Below are 22505 nucleotides of genomic sequence, written 5' to 3' on the forward strand. Positions count from 1 at the left end.
TGATCTTATCGTATGGATAGTCTAGCTACACTAGAAAAAAAGGTGCTAAGTGGAACCATCTCGGGGTTTTTGATTTGTCCCCATAGGGGAACCCTATTTGGTGCTGGTTAGAACCCTTTGCAGAGGATTCTATCCAGTGGTGGAAAAAGTACCCAATTATCATACTTGAGTGAAAGTAAAAATACCTTTGTCGTGTCATGACTATCATTAATGTGTTTGACTGTTATTTTATAAAATAATTACATACCATGTTCAATTATTACGCAATTAAATTAATCATATAACAATTCATTAAGTAGTAATCTGGGGCACCACGGGAAAAGTTATTTAACAAGTTACTATCTCCTGACTAACCTCTAAAGATATAAATATCTCTTACATCAGTCACAGTCAATATTATTGGATATCTGCATGAACCCTAGCATAAATGATGAATAAGCGATATACAAATTGGCGTAATTATTTATTTACTAACTAACTAAATAATCATACAGAAATACATAAACACACAGTATAGTTATTGTTTACTAACACAATGCAATGAAAGGTCCCTAGTGGACTAAACCGATATGACGGCTTGTTACACAAAATGGCAGATTCAAAAGAGAGGGAAAGGGAAAAACAAAGGAATTCCACAATTGTACATACAGTTGAATAATACTTAAACAGCTGCAGACTGAATGTTCCTGTGTTATCGTCTTCTTCGAGAGAGTTTCTAACCATTTCGTATCTTTCAGCTCACGCTGTCAGTCACGCTGGTCTAATGTAGAGTCTAACCATTTTACACGCCTGTAGCAACCCAGAAATGTACTATATCTAGAGATTTAAATTCCTACCATTTCAAGGTGCAGCCACGCTCCACGTTTTTCTGGTCTCATAGGGTCTAACCATTTGTGACGTCCGGTTCAACACCGTCCACCTGCTTGGTCTGATACAGTGGGGCAAAAAAGTATTTAGTCAGCCACCAATTGTGCAAGTTCTCCCACTTAAAAAGATGAGAGAGGCCTGTAATTTTCATCATAGGTAGACTTCAACTATGACAGACAAAATTAGAAAAAAAAATCCAGAAAATCACATTGTAGGATTTTTTATTAATTTATTTGCAAATTATGGTGGAAAATAAGTATTTGGTCACCTACAAACAAGCAAGATTTCTGGCTCTCACAGACCTGTAACTTCTTCTTTAAGAGGCTCCTCTGTCCTCCACTCGTTACCTGTATTAATGGCACCTGTTTGAACTTGTTATCAGTATAAAAGACACCTGTCCACAACCTCAAACAGTCACACTCCAAACTCCACTATGGCCAAGACCATAGTGGAGCTGTCAAAGGAGACCAGAAACAAAATTGTAGACCTGCACCAGGCTGGGAAGACTGAATCTGCAATAGGTAAGCAGCTTGGTTTGAAGAAATCAACTGTGGGAGCAATTATTAGGAAATGGAAGACATACAAGACCACTGATAATCTCCCTCGATCTGGGGCTCCACGCAAGATCTCACCCCGTGGGGTCAAAATGATCACAAGAACGGTGAGCAAAAATCCCAGAACCACACGGTTCACCTAGTGAATGACCTGCAGAGAGCTGGGACCAAAGTAACAAAGCCTATCATCAGTAACACACTACGCCGCCAGGGACTCAAATCCTGCAGTGCCAGACGTGTCCCCTTGCTTAAGCCAGTACATGTCCAGGCCCGTCTGAAGTTTGCTAGAGAGCATTTGGATGATCCAGAAGAAGATTGGGAGAATGTCATATGGTCAGATGAAACCAAAATATAACTTTTTGGTAAAAACTCAACTCGTCGTGTTTGGAGGACAAAGAATGCTGAGTTGCATCCAAAGAACACCATACCTACTGTGAAGCATGGGGGTGGAAACATCATGCTTTGGGGCTGTTTTTCTGCAAAGGGACCAGGACAACTGATCCGTGTAAAGGAAAGAATGAATGGGGCCATGTATCGTGAGATTTTGAGTGACAACCTCCTTCCATCAGCAAGGGCATTTAAGATGAAACGTGGATAGGTCTTTCAGCATGACAATGATCCCAAACACACCGCCCGGGCAACGAAGGAGTGGCTTCGTAAGAAGCATTTCAAGGTCCTGGAGTGGCCTAGCCAGTCTCCAGATCTCAACCCCATAGAATATCTTTGGAGGGAGTTGAAAGTCTGTGTTGCCCAGCAACAGCCCCAAAACATCACTGCTCTAGAGGAGATCTGCATGGAGGAATGGGCCAAAATACCAGCAACAGTGTGTGAAAACCTTGTGAAGACTTAAAGAAAAGGTTTGACCTTTGTCATTGCCAACAAAGTATTGAGATAAACTTTTGTTATTGAGCAAATACTTATTTTCCACCATAATTTGCAAATAAATTCATTAAAAATCCTACAATGTGATTTTCTGGATTTTTTTCTCATTTTGTCTGTCATAGTTGAAGTGTACCTTTGATACAAATTACAGGCCTCTCATCTTTTTAAGTGGGAGAACTTGCACAATTGGTGGCTGACTAAATACTTTTTTGCCCCACTGTATGTTAATTCTTCACGATGGGTTTTATGCACTCTGGCAAAGGGGGCGTTCCATGACGCCGACATAATGTCTTTGCCCACGTGGGTGTGGTCACTGACTGGTTAAGACTTTATATGAAAAACAATTTTTTCATTTAGAAGGCTAACATCATTATTCTTTAAATACCCACGGACCATTCCCAATGTTTGGATTACAGAAATATTGTTAATTATCCAGCCTTTTGATGTTGTAGTTTTGGCGGGAGTAATCTCCTTGAAACAAAAGGTTTCATTCCCCTCAATCCTGTTTCTGCCAGGTATTTACGAGCGTCATAAAATGGCCAACGTCACCCCTCTCCCCCTCTGCGGGAGAGAGAGGGCGCTGTAGAGCGGACTCACAGTAACCTGATCCTTCGATCCTCACAGGAGAGTCATGACACCTTAATAGAAAATGCCTCAAGTAAAAGTGAAATTCACCTAGTAAAATACTGTAATTATGAAAAATATATAAACGCAACATGTAAATGCAATAAAAGGCCACTCTAATGTGCAGTTTTGTCACACAACACAATGCCACAGATTGCAATTGGCAGTACGTCCAACCAGCCGCTCAACAGGAGACCATATGTATTGCGTTGTGTGGGGAACCGGTTTGCTAATGTCAACATTTTGAACAAAGTGCCCCATGGTGGCGGTGGGGTAGGCATAAGCTATAGACAACTAAAATAATTGCGTTTTATCAATGGCAACTTGAATGCACAGAAATACCATTATGAGATCCTGAGGCCCATTGCGAGGCACATTTATTTTAAGGTGTTTGTGAACAAAAGATGCATATCTGTATTCCTAGTCATGTGAAATCCATAGATTAGGGTCTAATGAATTTATTTCAATTGACTGATTTCCTTTATATGAACTGTAACTCAGTCAAATTTTGGAATTGTTGCTTGATACGCCTATATTTTTGTTCAGTTTATTTGGTTATCTATTTAGCAGTCATATGTCTTGGGGGTAGAAGCTGTTCAGGGTCCTGTTGGTTCCAGACTTGTTGCATCGTTAACGCTTGCCGTGCGGTAGCAGAGTGTAGTCTTTGACAATTATTAGGGATTTCCTCTGACACCAACTTTTATAGAGGTTCTAGATGGCAGGGAGCTTGGCCCCAGTGATGTACTGGGCCATATGCACTACCCTCTGTAGCCCCTTGTGGTCGAAGCCAAGCAGTTGCCATACCAAGCGGTGTTGCAGCCAGTCAAGATGCTCTCAGTAATGCAGCTATAGAATCTTTTTTTATTTACCCCTTTTTCTCCCCAATTTATTGGTATCCAATTGGTAGTTACAGTCTTGCCCCATCGCTGCAACTCCTGTACGGACTTGGGTGAGGCGACGGTCAAGAGTCGTGCGTCCTCCGAAACACGACCAAGCCAAGCTGCACTGTTTCTTGACAAAATGCCCGCTTAACCCGGAAGCCAGCCGCACCAATGTGTCGGAGGAATCACCGTACACCGGGCGACCGTGTCAGCGTGCATGCGCCCGGCCCGCCATAGGAGTCACTAGAGCGCGATGGGACAAGGATATCTAGGCCGGCCAAACCCAAGGTATTGTTTTGCCCTCTTCACAGCTGTGTTGGTTTGTGTGGACCATGATAGATCGTTAATGATGTGGACACCGAGGAACTTGAAGATCTCGACCCATCCCCAGTCCATGATCAGCTCCTTTGTCTTGCTTCCGTTGAGGGAGAGGTTGTTGTCCTGGCACCACACTGCCGGGTCTCTGACCTCCTCCTTATAGACTGTCTCACCGTCGTCGGTGATCAGGCCTACCACTGTCTTGTCGTCAGCAAACTTAATTATGGTTTTGGAGTTGTGTGCGGCCACGCAGTTGTGGGTGAAAAGGGAGTACAGGGGGGACTAAGCATGCACCCCTGTGGGGCCCCCATGTTAAAGGTTCAGCATGGCGAATGTGATGTTGCCTACCCTCACCACCTGAGGCAGCCCATCAGGAAGTCCAGGTTGCAGAGGGAGGTGTTCATTCCCAGGGTCCTTAGCTTAGGGATGAGCTTGGAGGGCACTATGGTGTTGAATGTTGAGCTGTAGTCAATGAACAGCATTCTCACAAGGTGTTCCTCTGTTACAGGTGGGAGAGGGCAGTGTGGAGTGCAATAGAGTTTACGTCATCTGTGGTATGCGAATTGGAGTGGGTCCAGGGTGTATTGGATAATGGTGTTGATGTGAGCCATGACCAGCCTTTCAAAGCATTTCATGGCTACATATGTGAGTGCTACGGGGTGATAGTCATTTAGACAGGTTACCTTGGCACTGGGACTGCTTGAAACATTTAGGTATTACAGGATGTGTCAGGGAGAGGTTGGAAATGTCAGTGAAGACACTTGCCAGCGCATGCTCTTACCCGTCCTACTAATCTGTCTGGCCCTGCGGCCTTGTGAATGTTAACCTGTTTACATCGGCTATGGAGAGTGTGGTCAAACAGTCGTCCGGAATAGCAGGTACTCTCATGCATGGTTCAGTGTTGCTTGCCTTGAAGCAAGCATAGAAGGCATTTAGCTCGTCTGGTAGGCTCACATCACTTGGCAGCTCGCGGCTGGGTTCCCTGTTGTAATCTGTAATAGATTGCAAGCCCTGCAACATCCGACGAGTATCAGAGCCAGTGTAGCAGGATGCGATCTTAGGCCTGTATTGACGCTTTGTCTGTTTGATTGCTCGTCAAAGGTCATAGCAGGAGCCATCAAACAGGCAGGGCGTCAATACAGGACTAAGATCAAATCCTACTACTCCGGCTCTACGTCTATGTCGGATGTTGCCTGTAATCCATTGCTTCTGGTTGGGATATGTACGCACTGTCACTGTGGGGATGATGTCATCAATGTACTTTATTAATGAAGCCGGTGACTGATGTGGTAAACTCCTCAATGCCATCGGATGAATTCCGGAAAATATTCCAGTCTGTGCTAGGGAAACAGTCCTGTAGCTTAGCATCCGCTTCATCGGACAACTTCTGTGTTGCTTGAGTCAATGGTACTTTCTGTTTGAGTGTTTGCTTGTAAGGAATCATGAGGATGGAGTTATGGTTAGATTTGCCAAATGGAGGCAGAGGAAGAGCTTTGTATTTGTTTCTGTGTGTGGAGTAAAGGTGATCTAGATTTCTTTCTCCTGTAGTTGCACAGGTGAAATGCGGGTAGAAATTTGATAAACAGATTTCAGTTTTCCTGTGTTAAAAAAAAACACAACTAGGGGCGCTGCTCTGTATGAGCATTTTCTTGTTTGCTTATGGCCCTATACAGCTCGTTGAGTACGGTCTTAGTGCCAGCATTGGTTTGTGGTGGTAAATAGACAGCTACGAAAAATATAGATGAAAATTCTTGGTAAATAGTATGGTCTACAGTTTTTAATTAAGTATTCCAACTCTGCTGAGCAGTACTGCAGGATATACATATTAAAGATCGCACACCAGCTGTGGCACCATATTAAAAAAGATTGGTGTTGGATGTCAAAGTGCCGATTGGTTTAGATGGGAATTCACTTAGTACTTAGCTGAGCCTATAAAGGATGGTAAATTGCTACAGGTATTCTATGAACGTATTTCAAGAATTAATGCTATAGAAGTCCAAGTCAGCTCTGTCTCTTATAGCTATTTATATAAAGAGAAAGTTTCAGTTTTGAAATGGACCGTAGCTAGATGGATAGTTAGGCTACTGGTCTCTAATTTTAGTAACTGAAATTGGACTTGTGTTAGTGGTACAGTTTGGGTATTTTGCGTGTGAACTGCTGTGTTTGACTCTTTCTTGTTGTGCGGTGTGTGCCAACCTTGTTTCCAATCCAAAATCTGCCTCTCTCGATCTTCTATGTTCCTCTCCTCATGTATTCCACCATTCAACCCCCGCTGGATTCATTCAATCAAGGTTGCACTACCATAGCAAAGTTCAATAAGCAAACTCCACCTCATGCTTTACCATTGATGTATAGTCTTAGATATTGGATGTACCGTAATGATTATGATGACCATAAGTAATTGTGAATTTGTTAACTTGAACTGTATTAAGTTATTGAATAACTTGGTTAAAGTAAGTTAACAAATTGCTTAGTTGAAGTAATTTCAAGTTGTTGAAGTAATGTTTAAAGTACTTTGGTAATGTTGTTTAATGAATGCTTAATTGTGGTTAAATATTTTTATTTTTTTAAAGAGAGTAAGATAAGGCCTTGTAGTAACAATCGCTTAGAAGTGAAAACTGTTTTTGAACATCTACAGTATTGAGTAAGTGCAACTTGAATCCGTCTGTTCCTTTTTGCCTTGTTTTTTATACCTCTTTCTAGACTTTTCTTCCTTTTTGTCATCTCACTTCCATCCCAATCTTTTTCTTTCTTCCGTCCTGCCAGGTTATTACGCTGCTTGAAAGAGTCACAACTTTAACCAGCGTGAGTCAGTCAGTGGCAAAGAGCTTGCCTCTTTGAGCCCCCCCCCCTCCTTCCCCAAAGCGCCAAAGTGCTTTTTGACACCCCAGGCCTACCATAGCTGCTGTTCTGTGCCTAGCTAACTCAGCAAAACTACCCAGCTCAGCAACATCCTCTGTCTCTACCATTAAAGAGTCGATTCCTTCAGAAGAGTTGACGGTCCTCCCACTTGTTGAAACTTCTCTTCTTCTTACTTTTTGTGGTTGTTGTTGTTGTTTTTTGCATGTGAGATAAACAACTAACATACCGTATCAGTAAGAATAGAAAAGAATACACCCTGGTTAATACAATACATTTTAATGTTGCTACATTTTTCAGTGCCAGGACATTGACTACTCCTGGAGGACATCACATCTTTATTGGAACTACTCCCTTTAAAAAATCTAAATCAAACACTATTACCAAACTGGCCATGAAGGCATCACCTTGGTGCTGCCACCTAGCTGTGGAAAACGATAAATACAAGTTAAACATGTTATAGAGTACATGTTATGACAATTGTGTAAACTAAAGCTTCACGGGACTGTACCATAATGGAAGCCCATTATGGCTGGTTGGTTTGTTTCACAGGGTCGGCCCCAGGGGGAAGCAGTCATGGCCATGCTGCGTCTTCGATCCTTGGCTGCATCCGAAATGGCACCCCATTCCCCTATAGCGCACTACTTTTGACCTGAGGCCTATTCGGGCCCTGGTCAAAAGTATTGCATTAGGGAATAGGGTGGCATTTCGGATGAACCCCTCTTCTCTGCTTCCATTAAAATGCTTCGGACGTGGTGGTGACACGGCTGACTCTTCGACCTCTGACCTCTTTGCCAGGTGCCGGAGTGGACCAAGTGCAGCAGCCGTGAGAAAAGGAAAGAAAAGAAGGCGGACAAGCCATTCTACTCTGACTCGGAGGGCGAGTCTGGCCCGACCGAGTCTGCTGACAGTGGTGACTAGGGCTGCTTACTTACATTCACAACCTCACAACCCGCTTCACCACACGTGCTAGCATGAAGAATAATACTGTGATAACGTAAAAAGCGTTTGTGCGTGTGCACCCGTGGAAATGTTTGCATATACAGTGGGGCAAAAAAGTATTTAGTCGGCCACCAATTGTGCAAGTTCTCCCACTTAAAAAGATGAGAGGCCTGTAATTTTCATCATAGGTACACTTCAACTATGACAGACAAAATTATTATTTTTTTAAATCCAGAAAATCACACTGTAGGATTTTTTTTATGAATTTATTTGCAAATTATGGTGGAAAATAAGTATTTGCTCAATAACAAAAGTTTATCTCAATACTTTGTTATATACCCTTTGTTGGCAATGACAGAGGTCAAACGTTTTCTGTAAGTCTTCACAAGGTTTTCACACACTGTTGCTGGTATTTTGGCTCATTCCTCCATGCAGATCTCCTCTAGAGCAGTGATGTTTTGGGGCTGTTGCTGTGCAACACAGACTTTCAACTCCCTCCAAAGATTTTCTATGGGGTTGAAATCTGGAGACTGGCTAGGCCACTCCAGGACCTTGAAATGCTTCTTACGAAGCCACTCCTTCGTTGCCCGGGCGGTGTGTTTGGGATCATTGTCATGCTGAAAGACCCAGCCATGTTTCATCTTCAATGCCCTTGCTGATGGAAGGAGGTTGTCACTCAAAATCTCACGATACATGGCCCCATTCATTCTTTCCTTTACACGGATCAGTCGTCCTGGTCCCTTTGCAGAAAAACATGTTTCCACCCCCATGCTTCACAGTAGGTATGGTGTTCTTTGGATGCAACTCAGCATTCTTTGTCCTCCAAACACGACGAGTTGGGTTTTTACCAAAAGTTATATTTTGGTTTCATTTGACCATATGACATTCTCCCAATCTTCTTCTGGATCATCCAAATGCTCTCTAGCTAACTTCAGACGGGCCTGGACATGTACTGGCTTAAGCAGGGGGACACGTCTGGCACTGCAGGATTTTAGTCCCTGGCGGCGTAGCGTGTTACTGATGATAGGCTTTGTTACTTTGGTCCCAGCTCTCTGCAGGTCATTCACTAGGTCCCCCCGTGTGGTTCTGGGATTTTTGCTCACCGTTCTTGTAATCATTTTGACCCCACAGAGTGAAATCTTGTGTGGAGCCCCAGATCGAGGGAGATTATCAGTGGTCTTGTATGTCTTCCATTTCCTAATAATTGCCCCCACAGTTGATTTCTTCAAACCAAGCTGCTTACCTATTGCAGATTCAGTCTTCCCAGCCTGGTGCAGGTCTACAATTTTGTTTCTGGTGTCCTTTGACAGCTCTTTGGTCTTGGCCATAGTGGAGTTTGGAGTGTAACTGTTTGAGATTGTGGACAGGTGTCTTTTATACTGATAACAAGTTCAAACAGGTGCCATTAATACAGGTAACAAGTGGAGGACAGAGGAGCCTCTTAAAGACGAAGTTACAGGTCTGTGAGAGCCAGAAATCTTGCTTGTTTGTAGGTGACTAAATACTTATTTTCCACCATAATTTGCAAATAAATTAATTAAAAAAACTACAATGTGATTTTCTGGATTTTTTTTTCTAATTTTGTCTGTCATAGTTGAAGTGTACCTATGATGAAAATTACAGGCCTCTCATCTTTTTAAGTGGGAGAACTTGCACAATTGGTTGGCTGACTAAATACTTTTTTGCCCCACTGTATGTGTTTTATCATGTCCTATGAGTAGGGTTGCAAAGGGAGGGTATATTACGTTTACCAGTAAACCACCGGAATTTGGGAAACTTTCAAGGATTTTATGTAATTTTCATAAAATAAACAAGATAAGATGATTTTTAAATTAAAGAAAATTATGAAAAAACTGTAAAACATTATCCTAAATATATCCCATCAACTTAGTGAATACCATTGGTGTTTAATATCAGGGTTTCAGCATGAAATATCCTTTATATTTTTACACACTTTTATTTATTTGACTATGTCAATATGTCTTTGTTGTAAATGTTTTGGAGGCAGTTGTGAAAAAAGTCAATAGTTGTGACCGTTGCAGAGTTATTTGGAAATGATCCCATTGTTGATTCAATTTTTAAATTTTTTAATTTATTCGCTTATTTTCCACGACAACCTCATAGAAAAGGTGGAGACAGATGTAAAGATGAACAAAACATGTATATTTTATATGAATCCATTTAAAAAAAGAGTTATTCAAGTATAAATGACCAAAGTTGCCGTTTATGACCTGTTCATTTTTTTTTATTCTGAAAATGCCAATAACCTACAGGTCTTTTGCAACCCTACCTTTAAGTATATGAGATGGAATCTGTGTAGGATGGGATGAATAGAAACCTATCCTCTCCACCCCCCAGCCTCAGACACAGCCAGCGGCTCAGAGAGTGGCAGTGGCAGTGAGGAGAGCGGCTCTGGATCCGAGAGTGAGGAGAGCAACGAGGACTCTGAGTCTGCAAGCGAGGAGGATGAGGAGGAAGAGGGGAAGAAGAAAAAGAAGAATGTGGAGAAGATCAAAGCAAGGAAACCTGTTCCAGAAAGTGAAAGGTAGCACACATTTTTCGCTTAAAGAAATGTTTCCGGAAAATTGAAAACTACCTTGTTATTTTTTTAAACCTCACGTTTTGGAATCGACATGTCAGTCTATGGTTCATAAATGCATAATAAACAATCTACATTCTAACCTGCCATCCTTTAGAATGTGCTCGTTCCTGTGATGTAGTGAACCCCCACTCTGAAGCAAGTTTTCAAGTGGCTGCATGGCTTACCATTTAGTTATTTTGATAAATGTGAAAATACATTGAATGCATCAATCAAATCCATGCATCATAAATGATAAAACATTTAAAATTATAAGTTAGATGTATTAGACCTCGGTAGTGGTTTCATAGATCTCTTTCAATGTATTTCTCTGTAAACCAGAACATGTTGTGCGCTAAAGATGGCATTGTAGGCACACATTAGAAGATCATTGTTAACCCAATCAGAAAAACTATGCTCACAACTTGTATCTCCTAAATTATGTTTTTGGTGTATTTTGTTAACATTTTGGAATATATTGTGGAATAAGCTATAAGATTTTTACAAGGTCCATCCATCCCTTTCGTGAATCGCAAGACAACATACAACTTTAATGCGCTCGAGAAATGTGTACCTCAAACTTTCACTCACTTTTTAGATTAAAAATTATTGGCCTACCTTGGTATTCGGTATTTTATTAGGATCCCCATTAGCTTATGCGAAAGCAGCAGCTACTCTTCCTGTGGTCCACATGAAACATGACAAAAAACAGAACAGACCAGAGATGATGGCGCTGACAGAGATGGTCGCCTCGCTTCGTGTTCTTAGGAAACTATGCAGTATTTTGGTTTTTTTGTGTATTATTTCTTACATTGTTACCCCAGGAAGTCTTATTACATACAGCCGGGAATAAGTATTGGATATAAGAGCAACGTCAACTTACCAACATTATGACCAGGAACATGACTTTCCCAAAGCAGATCTTCTGTTTGGCCCACCACCCAGGACAATGGATCGGATCCCAGTAGGAGACCCAAAACAACGGCGCCGCAGAAGGGGCAGACAGAGCGGTCTTCTGGTCAGGCTCCATAGACGGGCACATCGCTCACTGCTCCAGTCCAGTCTCTTGACAACAAAGTATACGAAATTCGAGCAAGGGTTGCCTTCCAGGGAGACATCAGAGATTGTAACATTCTCAGTTTCACAGAAACATTGCTCACTCGGGATATGTTATCAGAGTCGGTACAGCCACCCGGTTTCTTCACACATCACGCCGACAGAAACAATCGTCTCTCTGGTAAGAAGAAGGACGGGGGTGTATGCCTTATGATTAAAGAGTCTTGGTGTGATCATAACAACATACAGGAACTCAAGTCCTTTTGCTCACCTGACCTAGAATTCCTTACAATCAAATGTCACCTGCATTATCTACCAAGAGAATTCTCTTTGATTATAATCACAGCCCTGTATATCATATATATATTTATATATTTATATATTTATATATATACATATATATATTTTTTAAAATATATATTTTTTGATATATCTCTGGTAAGAAGAAGGACGGGGGTGTATGCCTTATGATTAAAGAGTCTTGGTGTGATCATAACAACATACAGGAACTCAAGTCCTTTTGCTCACCTGACCTAGAATTCCTTACAATCAAATGTCACCTGCATTATCTACCAAGAGAATTCTCTTCGATTATAATCACATATCAAAAACAGTATATTATTTTCACCTTCTCATAATTCAAACATTCAAACGCATACAGTGCCTTGCGAAAGTATTCGGCCCCCTTGAACTTTGCGACCTTTTGCCACATTTCAGGCTTCAAACATAAAGATATAAAACTGTATTTTTTTGTGAAGAATCAACAACAAATGGGACACAATCATGAAGTGGAACGACATTTATTGGATATTTCAAACTTTTTTAACAAATCAAAAACTGAAAAATTGGGTGTGCAAAATTATTCAGCCTCCTTAAGTTAAAACTTTGTAGCGTCACCTTTTGCTGCGCTTACAGCTGTAAGTCACTTGGGGTATGTCTCTATCAGTTTTGCACATCGAGAGACTGAAATGTTTTCCCATTCCTCCTTGCAAAACAGCTCGAGCTCAGTGAGGTTGGATGGAGAGCATTTGTGAACAGCAGTTTTCAGTTCTTTCCACAGATTCTTGATTGGATTCAGGTCTGGACTTTGACTTGGCCATTCTAACACCTGGATATGTTTATTTTTGAACCATTCCATTGTAGATTTTGCTTTATGTTTTGGATCATTGTCTTGTTGGAAGACAAATCTCCGTCCCAGTCTCAGGTCTTTTGCAGACTCCATCAGGTTTTCTTCCAGAATGGTCCTGTATTTGGCTCCATTCATCTTCCCATCAATTTTAACCATCTTCCCTGTCCCTGCTGAAGAAAAGCAGGCCCAAACCATGATGCTGCCACCACCATGTTTGACAGTGGGGTTGGTGTTCAGCTGTGTTGCTTTTACGCCAAACATAACGTTTTGCATTGTTGCCAAAAAGTTCAATTTTGGTTTCATCTGTCTCCCAGGTGGCTTGTGGCAAACTTTAAACGACACTTTTTATGGAGATCTTTAAGAAATGGCTTTCTTCTTGCCACTCTTCCATAAAGGCCAGATTTGTGCAATATACGACTGATTGTTGTCCTATGGACAGAGTCTCCCACCTCAGCTGTAGATCTCTGCAGTTCATCCAGAGTGATCATGGGCCTCTTTGCTGCATCTCTGATCAGTCTTCTCCTTGTATGAGCTGAAAGTTTAGAGGGACGGCCAGGTCTTGGTAGATTTGCAGTGGTCTGATACTCCTTCCATTTCAATATTATCGCTTGCACAGTGCTCCTTGGGATGTTTAAAGCTTGGGAAATCTTTTGTATCCAAATCCGGCTTTAAACTTCTTCACAACAGTATCTCGGACCTGCCTGGTGTGTTCCTTGTTCTTCATGATGCTCTCTGCGCTTTTAACGGACCTCTGAGACTATCACAGTGCAGGTGCATTTATACGGAGACTTGATTACACACAGGTGGATTGTATTTATCATCATTAGTCATTTAGGTCAACATTGGATCATTCAGAGATCCTCACTGAACTTCTGGAGAGAGTTTGCTGCACTGAAAGTAAAGGGGCTGAATAATTTTGCACGCCCAATTTTTCAGTTTTTGATTTGTTAAAAAAGTTTGAAATATCCAATAAATGTTGTTCCACTTCATGATTGTGTCCCACTTGTTGTTGATTCTTCACAAAAAAATACAGTTTTATATCTTTATGTTTGAAGCCTGAAATGTGGCAAAAGGTCGCAAAGTTCAAGGGGTCCGAATACTTTCGCAAGGCACTGTACAAATCCCTCCCTCGCCCAGTTCCTGATAGCCTCAGACAACATTGATAGATACGCTGATTCGGTGAGCGAGTTTATTAGCAAGTGCATCGGTGATGTTGTATCCATGGTGACTATTAAAACCTTTCCCAAACAGAAACCGTGGATTGATGACAGCATTCGTGCAAACCTGAAAGCGCGAAACACTGCTTTTAATCATGACAAGGCGACCAGAAACATGACCGAATATAAACAGTCTAGTTATTCCCTCCGCAGGGCTATCAAACAAGCTAAGCGTCAGTATAGAGACAAAATAGAGTCGCAATTCAACGTCTCAGACACGAGACATATGTGGCAGGGTCTACAGTCAATCACGGATTACAAAAAGAAAACCAGCCCCGTCTCGGACACCTACGTCTTGCTCCCAGACAAATTAAACGACTTCTTTGCTCGCTTTGAGGACAATACAGTGCCACTGACATGGCCCGCTACTAAAACATGCGGGCTATCCTTCACCGCAGCCAACGTGAGTAAAACATTTAAACGTGTGAGCCCTCGTAAGGCTGCCGGCCCAGACGGCATGTGTTTACGGACATATTCAATCAATCCCAGTCTGCTGTTCCCACATGCTTCAAGAGGGCCACTATTGTTCCTGTTTCCAAGCAAGCTAAGGTAACTGAGCTAAACGACTATCACCCCATAGCACTCACTTCCGTCATCATGAAGTGCTTTGAGAGACCAGTCAAGGACCATATTACCTCCACCCTACCTGACACCCTAGACCCATTCCAATTTGCTTACCACCCCAATAGGTCCACAGCCGACGCAATCGCAATCACACTGCACACTTCCCTAACCCATCTGGACAAGAGGAATACCCATGTAAGAATGCTGTGCATCGATTACAGCTCAGCATTTAACATCATAGTACCTTCCAAACTCGTCATTAAGCTCGAGACCCTGGGTCTCGACCCTGCTCTGTGCAACTGGGTCCTGGACTTTCTCACGGGCCGCCCCCAGGTGGTGAGCGTAGGAAACAACATCACCCCGCTGATTTTCAACACTGGGGCCCCACAAGGGTGCGTTCTTAGCCCTCTCCTGTACTCCCGGTTCACCCATGACTGCGTGGCCATGCACCTCTCCAACTCAATCATCAAGTTTGCAGACGACACTACAGTGGTAGGCTTGATTACCAACAACGACGAGACGGCCTACAGGGAGGAGGTGAGGGCCCTCGGAGTGTGGTGTCAGGAAAATAACCTCACACTCAACGTCAAAAAAACAAAGGAGATGATTGTGAACTTCAGGAAACAGCAGAAGGAGCAACCGCCAATCCACATCGACGGGACAGTAGTGGAGAAGGTGGAAAGTTTTAAGTTCCTCGGCGTACACATCACGGATTAACTGAAATGGTCCACCCACACAGACAGTGTGGTGAAGAAGGCGCAACAGTGCCTCTTCAACCTCAGGAGACTGAATCAATTTGGCTTGTCACCAAAAGCACTCACAAACTTTTACAGATGCACAATCGAGAGCATCCTGTCGGGCTGTATCACTGCCTGGTACAGCAACTGCTCCGCCCATAACCGTAAGGCTCTCCAGAGGATAGTGAGGTCTGCACAACGCATCACCGGGGGCAAACTACCTGCCCTCCAGGACACCTACACAACCCGTTATCAAAAAAATACTCAAGGACAACAACCACCCGAGCCACTGCCTGTTCACCACGCTATCATCCAGAAGGCGAAGACAGTACAGGTGCATCAAAGCTGGGACCGAGAGACTGAAAAACAGCTTCTATCTCAAGACCATCAGACTTTTAAACAGCCATCACTAACATTGAGTGACATGCCGACTCAAATCTCTAGCCACTTTAATAATTAAAAACTGGATGAAATAAATGTATCACTAGTCACTTTAAACAATGGCACTTTATAAAATGTTTACATACCCTACATTACTCATCTCATATGTATATACTGTACTCTATACCATCTACTACATCTTGCTTATGCCGCACGGCCATCGCTCATCCATTTATTTATATGTACATATTCTTATTAATTCCTTTACACGTGTGTGTATAAGGTAGCTGTTGTGAAATTGTTAGATATTACTGCATGGTCGGAACTAGAAGCACAAGCATTTCGCTACACTCGCATTAACATCTGCTAACCATGTGTATGTGACCAATAACATTTTATTTGATTTGACATTAATAGACAAGAACAGCTCAAGAACAGAAGTACATCCATTTAAAAATGGCACATGTAGCCTACATATCAATCCATACACACAAACTATCTAGGTCAAATAGGGAAGAGGTTTTGTGCCGTGAGGTGTTGCTTTGTCAGTTAAAAAAAACAACAGGTTTGCTGTTCATTTGAGCAATATGAGATGGAAGAGAGCCATGAAATAATGACTCCATATAGTACTGTATGCTTTTTTGAATTTGTTCTGGATTTGGGGACTTTGAAAAGACCCCTGGTGGCAAGTCTGGTGGGGTAAGTGTGTGTGTCAGAGGTGTGTGTAAGTTGACTATGCAAACAATTTATAAAAATAAGTGATGCAGTCAGTCCCTCCTCAACTCTTAACCAAGAGAGACTGGCATGCAGAGTATTTATATTAGCCCTCTGATTACAATGAAGAGCAAGACGTACCACTCTATTCTGGGTCAGCTTAACTAGGTCTTTCCTTGCAGCACTCGACCACACGACCTGGACAATAATCAAGATATGACAAAACTAGAGCCTGCAGGACTTGCTTTTTGGAATGTGTTGTTATGAAAAAAGAGCATCTATTTATTACGGGCAGACCTCTCCCCATCTTTACAACCATTGAATCGATATGTTTTGACCATGACAGTTTACTATCTAAGGTAACACCAAGTAATTTAGTCTCAACTTGTTCAACAGCCACACCATTCATTACCAGATTCCCCTTTATGTTGTCCATCCAAATCAAATAATTGAATGTGTCCACTTTTTGTCTTTATAAACTTTCACACTTATATTCTATGATATGGGGCAATGCAATGTATGCAACACTACAGCTGTTAATTGCCAGCGATCATCATTCATCACGTAGGCATATGATATAATTGATACCTGACTTTCAAGGAGACATTTGATGCAAACATAAGTATACATTTTCCGTTGTATAAAATTACATTATCACATTCGCTTGCTGGTTTGCCATACTAACTTGACGAGACCATGCGTGACAACCGAAGCTGATAGACAATGTTGATTGGCAGGTGGAACGATGTCCAATGAGGTTGCAAGATTAAAGTGGGAGGTGGGATCAGGTCAGCACAGTATTGTCCAATGAGCCCAACATGAACACCCCACATGCACACCACATAGTTTTTTTCTTCTCTTCTCTTCTCACACTTTACAGAGGCTCGAGAACAATGATGTGATGATGTACACAATTGTGCGCAATTTTCGGGGACACGTTTTGGCTCGTGAGCGCTACTTTCAAAACTACTGGCTAAAATTATACAAAACCTTTATAACGTATCTTTAATATCAGCCATTGACGATGAATTGTTGGCCCTAATCTCAATTATACATAAACTGGATAATGATTAAAGAGGAATTCGAGTCAAAAGTTTAAATTGTATGTTTTTTTCTTTACCTATTAATTCATATTCAATCTGATGTGTGTAACCCAAAGAATGTAGTCAAAATCTGTAGCAGAGCACTAGGAAATGCAATGCTATGACATGAGCTCTAAAGATGTGAAATTCCTTCATTAAACCGTTTTTATACCTGTTTACCAATGCATCACAGTGAGCCGAGCAGTGGAGAGGAGGTGAAGAAAAGCGAGAAGAAGAGCAAACCGCGGATTGGTAGCTCCGAGTCAGAATCCGAGGAGGACGACGATAGTGAGTCAGAGAGCAGCGAGTCAGAGGAGGAGGAGTCTGAAGAGGAGTCAGAGGAGGAGACCAAGAAGAAAAAGAAGGTGGGTAATGAGAGACTCGAAAATACACGTACTACAGATATACACACACACACACACACACACACACAGTGAGAGACGTAACACACACATTCTAAATTGGCATTATTTGATATTGGCATAAAGCACATAGATATTCTTTGATGTCAAAATTCCCAGTGGACTATCAAATAAAGAAAGTCGCACACTCCATGAATAAACTCCCAGCAATTTAATGGGTATTTACCAATGTTTCGGCATCACTGTGCCTTCCTCAGGGTAATGTCATGAATACTTGAACCAGGTTATGTAGACACACAGTGCAATTAGTGTAACCAATGACAATAGTGAGGGGTGTGTCATAATGATTAAGTTAATTAAAATGAATTGGTGAAACTGTTACAAAATAGTTAAAAAATATTAAATATATTACGCTATTGTTATCATATAGAAACATGGAATATTGTACATAATATTAGCATCAACATAAATTGTTTCATTCAATTTCACATAATTTCGTATTTTATTTTTGTTACATGTAATCTTTTGGTTCAACCTTAAAATATAATGAGCATCGTCAACAGGGGGAACATATTAGGTGTACGCTAATAAAGCTGTAAAAAATATTTTTTCAATTTATAAGACTTCATAAAGGAAAAACGTAACACCCATTCTACATTGGCATTATCTGATGGTTGGCATAAAGCACGTAGATATTCTCTGATGTCAACATTCCCAATGGATACAGTAAACTAATAAACTTAAAGGGCAATTCTGCCACTTTTCAACCTCATATTCATAATCTCCACCACCAACCAGTTTCTACATATGTGAAAACAGTGTTTCTATGAGCGATCCATGGTTAAAATAGAAATGCTTCTCAGTGACATCACAAGGTAGGATCAACAACTGCAATGAATTTCTATAGCCCAAGGGAGGAGGGTATGTTCTTGCTCCCGTCAAATAAAATGTTTTAAGTTTTGATGATGTCATTAGGTAGAACTTGTTAACAAGAAAATTATACAAAATGTCACATACATTCACATATATTGACACTGGTATTGTGCTGGAGATAATGAAAATGAGGTTGAAAAGTTGTGGAGTTGCCCTAGGCACTACTTTCATTTATCTGCATGTCTAGCCCTTATATTTAGCTTCACAATGAAGTGTTTTACAATTTGACATAAACAGTTTTATTGACAAATGTAAAAATAAGGTTTGCCAAGTAAAAACCTGATAAAAATGAATTTATGTTTGCTCATTGGGAAATGAATATCCAACTAGTCAGTGGCAAATGTGAAGTTTGGAATTCGTGACAGCAACTATTTGAGCCTATTACAGTATTATAGACAGCATGTCCTGGGATTTCCTATGATCTTCAATGTAGAAAAACACCTTACCTTCAAAAAACTGTTGTATGGCTTGTGAGCGTCATAGAGCAAACAATGCATGCAAAACATGTACGTGTACATGTAACATGTAACATGTACGTGTTGGAAAGAGTCTCCGCTCAAACCACTCTGGCTTTAGAGACTTTTTTTGTGAGAAGAACCGCCCGCAGGCCCCTTTGGGACCCGCCCTTGTCTCACAAACACTGCCCTAGCTCAGCCCAAGTTAATCACACAGACTAGTGATTGGTTTCAATGGATGCAGAAGAGATGGATTAATCCAATGGTTCAACAGAAGTCTGTAGCTCAAACACACTATGTTTAAAAGGGGTTAGAAGTCCAAAACGCACCAGCGTCACGGTGGGACTGTGTGAACATATTCCTTTGCTTTCATGCACAAGTGGTAATATAGTTTATATCTATTTACCTTTTTCCCTCCTTTTAAACACTATATTCAGGTGGCAGGTCTCCTTCTGCTTGTGGGTTAGTTTCTCTTTCTCTTCTTTTCAGACCACAGCATCTAAACCTCCATCCAAACCACCCAAAAAAGAGAACAAGAAGGAAAAGAAAGAAATGTCTCTGCTTGATTTTGATGACTGTAAGTTCACCTCCTTTTTACTAAATCCACGATACCAGGAATACAGTGACAGTCTACACTTTCCTCAAGTGGTCCTACATAGAATTTGAATGGGATGATGAACGATTGGTAATGGATGTCACTGGATAAGTCTATTTTAATTATGTGCAGATTTATTCCCTATTATTTCAAATTCGAAATCAAATGTTTAAAATCGAATATATCCGTGTCTGTGGTACTGAACTTTGCAACTTCAGAAGTCCACAATCGCCATTGTCCATGATGCAGAATCGCCACTATTTGCTTGTTTGTTTACATTAGCGCAGCATCAGACTATACATGATTGCTCCCCAGTCTTTGAGAAAACGCTGTGCTCTTTCCTCTTCCTAGTTGACCCCGCTCCATCTCCGTCTCAAGTCACGCCCCTCAACAACTTCCTGTCCAGCAGCCTAGTGACAGATCTGGAGGGCTTGTCCCTGACCGACAACGTTCTGTCCCCTACGGTGAGTACCCTTTCTAGGACAAACTACCCATAGCCCCTAACCCCCGAAGACCTAAGCACTTCATATAGATGTAGATTGCTAGAGAAAGATAATGTAGATTTAAAGAGAGATTAAGTACCATACATTCCAAGCTTTATAACATTTTATGAGTGCCAATTTTACTGAATATTTTTGAAGATGTATAGTCTTTTCTGGTAAATTTGAGCGGGTAACTGTAGTATCATCTAAAGTCAGAAGGCACAACAATGAGGTTCTAGCTTCAGCATGTTTACTAGCCTAATCTGTGCATGTCATTCATGGGTACGGATACCCACAAGGGCCATCCTACTACATCTTGCCCTCTCCAATTAAAAATAATTCAACATTCATAACCACTGAAGCATAACTGAAATGCAATTTGGAAACCACTTTTATTCTCTTTAACACTTATGCATTAACTTAGGTACAGTCTCTTTTGCTGGGTATGGTCCCCAACAGTATGCATTCTATTCATGGTGGCTTCACATCCCTTTTTGGGCGAGCTTGTGGCTCTGTGAGAATGATTTTTGAGCAATCTTGTGGCCTCCTCAACCTGTGTGCCTAGTAGATCTGGAAGAGCTCTGAGGTGTGTTTTGTTAATCCGTACCTCCTCGGAGCCTGTGTCCACCACATAGGAGCGTGGGGCATCTGCTTTCCTCAGCACTATTTCTGGTGTCTTTTAGTTTGTAATCCACACACGTTGATGTTCTGTCAGCTCTTGCCTCTCCGTAGCACGGTGTCTCCGATTTAAAGTCTCCAGTTTGTGTTTTTTTTCAGCCATTTATCCCTCTCAGTGAAGGCCTTCCTGTTAGGCCATTGGGGTTTAAGCCCAGCCGGTGAGACAGGCAAGGGAGGGAGCGCAGCCTCCTGCCCATCAGGAGCTCGGCAGGCGGCGGCCCATGATGCAGTGGTGTAACTCTGTATGGTAACAGAGCCATGTACGGATCCTTGTTCTTTTTCAACAGTCCTTTGACTGTTTTCACAGCTCTATCTACCTCACCGTTGCTCTGTGCATGGTAGGGGCTTCTGGTCACGTGTGAAGTTCATATTCTACGGCAAATGCAGAAAAGGAGCTTGCGGAGAATTGGGGAGTGTTATCTGTAACCAGGACCTCAGCAACCCCTTGCCCATATTTTTTTTTACTTTAGTACATTGATAACACCAGCTGATGTGGTTATGGGTGTCTTTTTTCCATAAGTTCTTATCTGCCCCTACCTTTTGCCATGGCTGTTTTGGCAACTCCCTCGCCATCATTGGTTCAGTATGACAAGGTTAACATTGTGCACACACCTCACACTGTGCCACCAGCTTGGCAATCTAAGTGCTCAGACCCAGCCACCACACCGACTGTTGAGCCCTCTGTCTGCATTTGGTTATCCCCATGGGTCCCTCATGCACTCTCTAGAATTTCCGGTTGTAGAGTCTCTGGGATAACTCTCCGTTGCTCTTTCATGAGAAGGTCTCCATTACAGTGGAAATCACGTTGGTGCACCCAATAGGGCTTCAGCAGCTGAGGCAGTTCCTCCTGCCTGGGCCATCCCTTTTTGCACTGCTGTACTATCTGTCGGCAGATGGGGTCTCGCTGTTGCTCCTCTGCAATCTGCTGCAGTTTGGTCTGAGATGAAGGTAGACTGTCTCTTACTGCATTAATGGACACCTGTACCTCCCCCTCTAGACATGGCTCCTCCTCTGTTAATGGACGTTTAATTGGGGCATGGAGAGTGCGTCTGCTGTGATCAGTGCCTTCCCTGGCGCATACACCATATTGTAGGTGAACCTCGGCAATCTGAGGCGGAAGCGCAGGACTCTGGGAGGCAAGTCGTCCAGTGCTTTTGTCCCTAACAGAGCCAACAGTGGTTTGTGGTCAGTCTCTGCTGTAAACTGCAGGTCAATAAGGTATTGGCTGAGCCTTTCACCTGCCCATGTGATTGCCAACACCTCCTTCTCCACTTGTGCATACCTTTGTGCCGTGTCGGATAATCTTTGTGAGATGCATGCTATTGGACGCCACTCCATGTTGTCCTGCATCTGTGTGAGGACCGCCCCTAGCCCAAAGGATGATGCATCTGCTGACACCTTTGTCATAGCGTGGGGACGGTACTGGGTCAACACTCTCTGTGACAGCAGGTCTCCTTTGATCTTGTCAAATGCCACCTGTTGCATGTGACCCCATGACCAGTAATTCTATTTGGCTAGTAAGTCTCTCAGGGGTTTGGTTGTATCTGAAAACTGTGGGAGGAACTTACCCACATATGTGGCCATGCTTAAGAAGGTCTTGACTTCAGCCGCATTC

At 42.1% G+C, this 22505-nt stretch overlaps 1 protein-coding gene across 22 annotated transcripts in view; it reads left to right on the forward strand.

Moving 5' to 3' along the window:
- ap3b2 (adaptor related protein complex 3 subunit beta 2) overlaps positions 1 to 22505 on the forward strand; it is a 102821-nt gene that overhangs the window by 70890 nt on the left and 9426 nt on the right. For 15 of the 22 annotated variants that reach the window (XM_021565027.3, XM_090202023.1, XM_090202017.1 and 12 more), the window contains exons 18-22: positions 7784 to 7898; positions 10286 to 10472; positions 17579 to 17750; positions 19625 to 19712; positions 20082 to 20194. In XM_021565027.3, the coding sequence (XP_021420702.3) occupies positions 7784 to 7898; positions 10286 to 10472; positions 17579 to 17750; positions 19625 to 19712; positions 20082 to 20194 (675 nt within the window). Of the gene's footprint in view, positions 1 to 6892; positions 6932 to 7783; positions 7899 to 10285; positions 10473 to 17578; positions 17751 to 19624; positions 19713 to 20081; positions 20195 to 22505 lie in introns of all 22 variants that reach the window. The other 7 variants (XM_021565010.3, XM_090201982.1, XM_021564951.3 and 4 more) reach the window with 1 other exon arrangement.

This window comes from Oncorhynchus mykiss, chromosome 2, assembly GCF_057628025.1.
Source record: "Oncorhynchus mykiss isolate SJ-2025 chromosome 2, ASM5762802v1, whole genome shotgun sequence".
Taxonomy (NCBI): Eukaryota; Metazoa; Chordata; class Actinopteri; order Salmoniformes; family Salmonidae; genus Oncorhynchus; species Oncorhynchus mykiss.